The following is an 8,780-nucleotide window of genomic DNA, read 5'->3' as shown; positions in this document are numbered from 1 at the left end:
ATTGACCCGAACCCGAACTAACTCGACCCGACCTGAACCCGACCCAAAATAGAGTTGACTTGAAGTGACCCAACCCAAATGACCTGACCCAAAATTGACCCGAAACCCGAACTTGACCCGACCCGAAATGACCCGAAACCAGAAGTGATCCGACTCGATTTAACCCAAATTGATTGAACCGAAACGACCCAACCCGTAGTGACCCGACCCTAATTAACCCGAATCCTAAGTGAATAGGGTGAAATAGTGAATTACTTAGTTTAGGGATTCTTTATTTCCTACGTAATAGGTACTCATGTTTTTTTTTTAATGATTTTACTTTATTTTTCCAACTATTTTTTTGTAGTGAATTTATTTTGGTGACCCGACACAAACTTGACCCGAATTGACTCGATCCGAATTTGACCCGACCCGAAATTGATCTTAAAAATTGACCTGACCCGAACAGACCCGACCCGAATTGACATGACCCGAACTTGACCCGACCCGAACTTGACCCGAAATGCTGACCCGATTTTGACCCGAATCAACTTGACTCGACCCGAACCTGACTCGAACATTTGCTGACCCAAACTTGACTGGACCTGAATGACCTGTTTGCCAGGTCTACTCACTATTACCCCACCACCACCACACAATATCTATTTCCTTCACTTTTCAGCCACCACACAACCACCATACCCCTCGCTGCCCATTACCTCCCCTCGAAAAAACTCCCCCCTCTCTCGTAAAACTCTCATTCCTGCAAAAACCCTAAATCTAATTTTGAATTTGATTCTGTTTTTGAATTTGTGATTCCTACTTTGATTTTTTATTTTTTTTATTTATTTTTATTAAGATTTGCTTGTTGAGTGAGTTGATTAATCGTCAACAATGGCGCTACAATCGGCGCCGAAGCTGCTATATTATCACCATCTTCATCGGTATTCTCCCCCAATGAACGTCGTCTCATTTACGCTGATTTCGTCGGTATTTCTAAGAAGAGTTCTCGTTGCCGGAGAATTGCTGGGACTTGTAGGAATTCTTTGGCGTTTTCTGCTTATTCGTTGGCGATTAAGGTGGTTGTTGATGCCTTTTACCGTGTTCATTCCTCGGGGATGGGGGAGTTTTTCGGGGGGGATGGAGCTTTGGTGATGGATGGTGGAGGTGCAGCAAGGGTGGCTGGGTGGTGGTAGGGTAGGATGGTGGTGGCTGGTCTAGATATGGTGTTGGTGTGGTGGCTAAGGAAAGGGAATGGAAAAACCTGGGGGGTAGGGAATCAAGTTGGAAGGATTTGGAGTAATGGAGAGGGTAAAGGGAATGAAAAAAAGTGTTTTACAAACAACAACAAAGGGAATTGGACTAGTTGATTCTCATTCCATTTGATGAATGCCCCCAACCAAAAGACCCTTAACAACTTTATAATGATTTAGGATATCGTCTACTTCAATAAGTTCAGTTCAGTTCAGTAAAATTAATTTCAGTTCAGTAATATTAATTTTAGTTCAGTAAAAATAATTTCAGTTCGGTAATTATCAGTAATTTTAAAGAAGAAATATAACAGAAATTCAGTAAAAATAATTTTCGTTCAGCAAAAATAATTTTAGTTCAGTATGTTTAACTTCAGTTCACTACAAATAATTTAAATTCAGCAAAAACAATTTCAATTCATTAAAAATAATTTCACCCAAATTACTTTTGAAAAAAAAAAAAAATTACTCCTAGGCTACAGTATACTCCGTATTTCCCACGGAGGTCGATAGGGCGTGGTGGTTCAATCTTGGTATTGACCAGTTGTATTGATTGAATTCGATCTTCAAAAACCCCATTCGTTTTCTCCTCTCTTTCTTCTTCGATCCCAAACTCTCTGCTTTAATCTTACCTTCAATACTCCTCTAATGCTGTTTATGATACCCTTTTCATTCATTATAATTATCAACTGATAAAGATGAAGATGAAACTCTGGTTAATTCATATATTATGGTTGATTGCTTTCTCCTTCCTCTCCTTCTTTAAACTATCAATTTCTCAACCTCTCAATCCTCAACCTCTCAATTCTCATTCCTTGGTTAAACGATCTTCTGATCTTTCTTCTTCTGCTCTTCCTTCTTCCAGGTAACTATTAACCTCTTTTTTGTATTCTCTTATGTACTGCATTTGTTCATTCTTTGTCAATTTGGTGTTCAATTGGATGATTGGGGGTGTTAATTTTTGTGGGTTTTTAAATTTGTGAACCTATATCATCGCAATTGCTGGTTTCAGAACTTGATCTGCCTATTCAATTACAATTATGGAAGAAATTTGGGTGCTTAATTTCTTTATTTACGTACTTTTTGTTCAATGGAAGCTATATGGTTTTAATTTTCCTTTTTTTTTTTTGGGGGGGGGGGCAACTAAATTTTCCTAATTTCTGTGCTAATTTATTAGGGTTTTTGTGTTTGTGTTGCTACATGAACCCAATTGCCAGTTTCTTGTTTTGCCAATTCAATTGCATTTATGGAAGAATTTAGGGTGATTACTCTTGAGCTGATTTACTCACCAATTTTGTTCAGTTGAAGGTATATGGTGTTTAATTTTCCTAATTTTTGTGGGGTTTTGATGTTTGTGTGGCTATATGAACCCAATTGTTACTTTTAGAACTTGTTTTTGTCAAGCTTAATTTGAGCTGATTTACTTACCTTTTTGTTTAATTGAAGATTTGAAGTGATATGATGTTAGAATCGATAATTTCTTATCAGAAACTGAATGCAAGAATACTTGTTTGTATTTTGTTGAGAGGAGTATGTTTAACATTTACTCTGCTATTATTGTGGCAGACGTGAAACTGTGCTTGTTGCTACGCTGGATGGCACTTTATCTTTAGTCGAGATCGATTCGCTTAAGATACTGTGGTCAATTAAGACAGGACTTCCGATTTATTCATCCTATCAAGCTTCGCATAATATTGATATTAATTTAGAGAATGTTTCTGGGCTTCGAGATGATACGTATATAGATTGTGGAGATGATTGGATTTTGTACAGACACGACCGTTCTAAGGGCATCATGGAGGTAAATCATGAGCATATATTCAGAAGTATGGTTCTTTTGCACTTTTGTAGGCTGTTTTCATATGATGTACATAGTGTTTTTTTTTCTTTTCATTTTCTAGTATTTATAGGTCAGTTTTTCCTAAATTTCAGTTTTATACAGAGTATGTTGCTTTGGAATGGTTAGTCATTGAGTAAATTTGAAAGCACCTGATGTGCTATATTACTGTGGAAGAATTATCACGATGTTAACATGTGAGAAAAAGTCCAAACAATACTTGAATGTCATAGCTAATTTTATAGATGCCTTATAAAGTCATTAATTTGATGAGCTGTAAATATTAAATCCTTCTTATGAATTTTTTGATAGAGTGTAGACATAAGAGATTACTGCTTCAATTTTATAGATGAATTAATATCTCATCTATTTAATCAACCCTTATGCTGTTACGGCTCTTAAATGTAGTCATTCAATGTCTTTAATCTTTATTCCAAAATTCATAAAAATTTCCTTTAATACAATTGCTTAGTTGCTAATTTCTCATGCATTACAGAGGCTCAAGAGTGCCAAAGATTTGATTAGGGAGACAAAAGGATTATCTAAGAATGGAACTTCTGTAATAGGTCAAATGGCTACTACAGTTTTTGTAGTGGACGCTAAGACTGGAACAATAATTCGTACTGTAAAGTTTTCTGATTCTTCTGGTTTGGGGTTTGAGGATGACGAAAATTCTGTTATAATTAGAGATGAGGGTAAAAGTCAGATCTCAATTACAAGGACAGATTATTCATTTCTAGCTTATTCAAAATTATCCGGCAAGGTTTTATGGAATGTCTCACTTGCTGAATTTGAGGCCGAGTCTTTTTGTCCAAAGGTGGATAGATCCATAGTGGATAGTTTGCAGGATCAGCTAAGCTCTGTCTACAACGGAAGATCTGAAGCTTGTGAACCTTGTCTAAGACGTAATATTGTATACCGGATCCGTGATCGTGGATTTTCAGAATTAGTTTCGCCGGATCCTGGGGCTGGTCTAGTTAATGACATGCGAAGATCACTTCCAGGGGACAGGAAGCTTCAACTACCTGGTTCTGGTCATTTGCACTTTCCTGTGCCAATTAGTGAACCACCTGATGCTCATCATGATTTAAATCAGGTTCTGGCTTTGCCAGCTCCTGAAAGCGCCCATTCCTTTGCCCACTCCGAGGTGCTGGCTTTGCCCCCTTCTGCTCACCGTAGTGGATACACTATATATCCTGAATCAAGTTCGAAACAATTTTTCTGGTCCCCAATTTTCTCCGGGCTCATACTGATCACGGCGTTTATTGCTGTTTTTCGAAGTGTCTTTGGTCGAAAACATTCGCAGCGCGAGGATTTGAAATCAAGATCTACACCATCAAAGAAAAAGAAACCTAGAAAGTCAGGAATTAACAACGCCAATATTAATAGTGCTAAGGGAAGAAATTCCGACGCAGATGATAGCTCTTTGGCTGGAATTTCACCTATTAAAGTGCTTGAAGAGTCCTCTTTTGCTAGTTCAGTTGATGTTCACGTAGGTGGACGTAAGATTGGTAAATTATATATTTCACAATATGAGATTGCGAAGGGAAGCAACGGAACCGCTGTTTTTGAGGGTACTTATGATGGTCGTCCTGTGGCTGTCAAACGTCTTGTGCGTACGCATAATGACGTGGCACTGACAGAAATTCAGAATCTTATGGTTTCTGATCAGCATCCTAACATTGTCAGATTTTATGGAGTGGAATCTGATACAGACTTCGTTTATCTATCTCTGGAACGCTGTTTATGTAGTTTAAATGATTTGATATCTGTTTGTTCTGAATCTTCACAAGCATCAGCAAGCACAGAGACTAGAGTTTCCAGCTCTATGAGTGGGTACACTGCACAACCCCTGGAAAAGATAGAGGCCTTCAATGACACCTACTTATGGAAGTCAAATGGATATCCTTCAACTCAGCTGTTAAAAGTGATGAGGTTAGTGATAGACTTCATTTTTCTTACATCTTCATATACTGTCTCTGAAATGTGATGTCCTGGTTCGAAAACGATATCAGAGTTAAGTCTGACCAAATTGAAATATATTACTAAAGCCTAATTGGCTTCTATGTTTAGACACTAAAGCTATTTAAAACTTTTTTCAGAGATGTTGTATCAGGGGTTGCACATCTTCATGAAATCAGCTTAATACATCGAGATTTGAAGCCTCAAAATGTTTTGATAATCAAAGATAAAGTTGTCAGAGCCAAGATTTCAGATATGGGCATCAGCAAGCGCCTTCCTGAAGATATGTCTTCCGTAACCCAAAATGGTACAGGTGTGTATTTTGTTTTTATCTACATTTGTGTGGTTAATTGTTCACTTTTAGATGCCTGCTGTATGTTGGCACAATCCCTCAAAAGAAGCTCCTCTAATAGAGTTTTACTTTATTCTCATTTTGTGGTCACAATCACGCTCTTCCCTTCTCTTATGCCATTTTCCATCTCCATTTTCCTAACACAACCTCCTCCCCCCCCCCTCTCTCTCCCTAGCTCCCCTATTAGCATGATAAGTTTATCCCTTGGTATAATATTTAGCCCAATCAAGTTCTTAGTTGGCCTCTATAGAAAAAAAGTTTAAAGATTTATAGAATAAAAATGTATCATATTACAATAAGCAATAGTTGTTACAATAGTACTAAACAAAGCTCTATACATAAATACTCATTTTTGTCTTTTATTGATGCAACCTTTTTCAACTTTTGTTTAAAAATAGGAGCTCTTTCTCATGTCCATTAATCAATTAATAATGTTTCAAATAAAAGTTTAATTTCACCCAAAATCTTTATCTTTGATTAAAAGCCCCATTTTGTTCACTTAAAATCAACTAAAGCCTACTTTTTTTTTTTGTTTGGAAGTTAATTCATCAAAATCTACTATGAGTATCTTGGTTTTTATATTATTTTTAATCAACCAAACTAATTAGTAATACTCAACCATTGGCAAAATTCAACTATTTTGTGTTATTACAAAATGTATTGAGGTATTGACCCCTTATCTCAAATTCTTGATTTGACAAATTGACACTAATAATATTGATGCCCTGTTGTCAATTTGTTATAAAATCTCAGTATCTCACTAGTATTTTATTTATAATTTTTTTAAAGTATTGACTTATAAATCTAAGTTTTTTTACCAAGTACTTGAATACTATACTCCGTGATTATGCCACCTATACCTAAGAGTGACTTGACTTTAAATTGTAGGCAGTGGGAGTTCGGGTTGGCGAGCACCCGAGCAACTTCGTGAGAGTCGCCAGACGCGTGCAGTGGATTTATTTAGTTTAGGTTGTGTTCTCTTCTTCTGTATGACAAAAGGCAAACATCCATTTGGTGAAAATTTTGAGCGTGATGCCAATATTGTAAAGAATGAAAAGGATCTATTTTTGATCGAAGATGTTCCAGAAGCTTTGGATCTTATTACTAATCTCTTAGACCCTAATCCAGAATTGAGGTAAAGACTATTCATTTATCTTATTTTACTTTTATGTCTTCAAGTTGGCTTTACTTGTATAATTGTTTATTGTTAAGTAGTAGTTGGTTATTGTATATTTAATCATGGGTGATTTATGTTATTGTTAGGCTAAATTTTCATACACCTAAAACAAAATTTATACTTGGTATTACTTATTGCAGACCAAAAGCTGATGTGGTATTGCATCATCCATTATTTTGGGACTCTGAAAAGAGACTCTCATTTCTTCGAGATGCCAGTGATCGTGTAGAGTTAGAAGATAGAGAAATCAGTTCTGACCTCTTGAAAGCGTTAGAATCCACTGCTACCGTGGCCTTGGGTGGAAAATGGGATGACAAACTTGAAAGTTCATTTCTCACCAACATTACTCGCTACAGACGGTATAAGTATGACAGTGTTCGTGACTTACTTCGTGTTATACGTAACAAGTTAAATCACTATCGAGAGCTCCCTATTGAGATTCAGGAAGTATTAGGGTCAGTTCCCGAAGGATTTGATAATTACTTCAGAGACCGATTCCCAAAACTTCTAATCGAAGTTTACAAAGTGATATATGAATACTGTCATGAGGAAGAGTTACTTGGCAAGTATTTTAGAAGTAGTTTGTTGTAATTAACCCCACAATACCGTTCTGGTTATAGATTTCCATGTATATTTGTAATCTGTACGTTTTGTTGCACATATATGATATGTAAATGTTTTGTTGTAAGACTTGTAACACTATTGTTTAATACGAGGGTCGTCTTATGAGTGCCCTTATAAAAGCTCCATAAACTCCATTACCATTTCAATCATTAGCATCAGCATTATGTCTGTCTCAGAATGAGTTTGGACCTATACAATACTCTGGTAAAGATTACACTTATGCTCGCTGCTTTTACTTCACCTTCTTTTTGTTAAACTAAAATTATTTTTAATAAACTGAAATTATTTTTGCTAAAGTTAAATTACTTTTGCTGAACTGAAATTAATTTTACTTTGCTGAACTGAAATTATTTTTACTGATTCTCTATTATGTTTCTTTTTTTGAGATAGTGATTTTTATTGAACTAAATTAGTTTTACTTAAATGAATTTAGTTTTTTGTTGAACTGAAACTATTTTTTTTTATTGAATATTGTTATTTTTAAGGTATTTTTTTTTATTATTATTATTAACATGGCTTTAAACTTGTTTTATTTGTGAGTGGTCAACATTATAAGTTAGGGCTTGTTCACATTTACTGAGCTGAACTTAATTGATTGGAGCTGAACTGATTGGAGCTGAATTGAGCTGAAATGAATATTTTATGAGAGGAAAATTAGGAACGGAATTGAACTGAACAGATTAGAGCTGAACTGAACTGATTGGAGCTGAATTGAACTGAACTATAATGAAATGTGAATAGACCCTTAGTGACCATTTAGTATTTTTATTGAAAGTTTTGCAAAACGTTATTAAATACTACCTCTGATTTTTTTTAGTTGTAACTTTGGTATATTTTATATCTCTCAAATAATACCCCAAAGTTGTAACTATAAAAAATCGGAGGTAGTATATTGCAAGACATGATACCTTAAATCGGAACCTTTCAGTTCCCAATTTCCAAGAACCTGATCAACAGGTTTTGGTTCCGGTCGCAATTTTGAGGAACCGGTTACAACAGTTTTCGGTTTCAGTTTCAGAAATTTTAACAAGGTGTGTTGAGTCTTCTTCCTTCTCTATCTTGGTGAATGGCCAACCTACGAGAGAATTTTTGCCTTCCAGGGGCCTCAGACAGGGGGATCCGTTGTCCCCGTTTCTCTTTATCATTTGTGCGGAAGGCCTCTCCACCTTACTTCGGGATGCCTAGAGCTCCAAATTAATCCACGGGGTCAAGATCGGGAAGAAAGTGAAGCTTATTTCTCACTTGTTTTTTTTGCCGATGATAGCTTGTTGTTTATTAGGGCTAATGAGGAAGAGGTGGATAATGTCCTCGAGGTTCTCTCTACCTATGAAACTGCTTCGGGCCAGAAATTGAACATGGAAAAATCTGAAGTGTCTTTTAGCCGAAATATTGAGCCAGAAAAGAAATTATTGCTTCAGTCGAAGTTATCATTTAAGGCCGTTGACGAACACGAAAAATACCTTGGGTTACCAACTTATCTCGGTAGCTCCAAAAAACGAATTTTTTCCATTATTCAAGATAGGGTTTGGAAGAAGTTAAAAGGGTGGAAGGAGGGGTACCTCTCTCAAGCGAGTCGTGAAATTCTCATCAAGTCTATTG

General features: G+C 36.2%; 1 protein-coding gene across 1 annotated transcript; it reads left to right on the top strand.

Moving 5' to 3' along the window:
- The first annotated feature begins 1,561 nt into the window (after positions 1–1,561).
- Positions 1,562–7,327, top strand: LOC110685523 (serine/threonine-protein kinase/endoribonuclease IRE1b-like). The gene is made up of 6 exons (XM_021862062.1): positions 1,562–2,094; positions 2,796–3,030; positions 3,563–5,001; positions 5,169–5,341; positions 6,269–6,515; positions 6,698–7,327. The coding sequence occupies exons 1-6, from the start codon at positions 1,928–1,930 to the stop codon at positions 7,146–7,148; spliced, it is 2,712 nt and encodes a 903-aa protein (XP_021717754.1). The 5' UTR covers positions 1,562–1,927; the 3' UTR covers positions 7,149–7,327.
- Positions 7,328–8,780: the final 1,453 nt, after the last annotated feature.

This window comes from Chenopodium quinoa, unplaced genomic scaffold (assembly GCF_001683475.1).
Source record: "Chenopodium quinoa cultivar QQ74 unplaced genomic scaffold, ASM168347v1, whole genome shotgun sequence".
In the NCBI taxonomy this organism is placed as follows: Eukaryota; Viridiplantae; Streptophyta; class Magnoliopsida; order Caryophyllales; family Amaranthaceae; genus Chenopodium; species Chenopodium quinoa.
This window is presented reverse-complemented; position numbering and strand designations above follow the sequence as displayed.

Coding starts and splice junctions, on each gene's coding strand:
- LOC110685523 (XM_021862062.1), top strand. CDS start 1,928: ATGAAGATGAAACTCTGGTTAATTCATATATTATGGTTGATTGCTTTC. Junction 2,095..2,795: donor TCTGCTCTTCCTTCTTCCAG/GTAACTATTAAC, acceptor TTATTGTGGCAG/ACGTGAAACTGTGCTTGTTG. Junction 5,002..5,168: donor CAGCTGTTAAAAGTGATGAG/GTTAGTGATAGA, acceptor AACTTTTTTCAG/AGATGTTGTATCAGGGGTTG.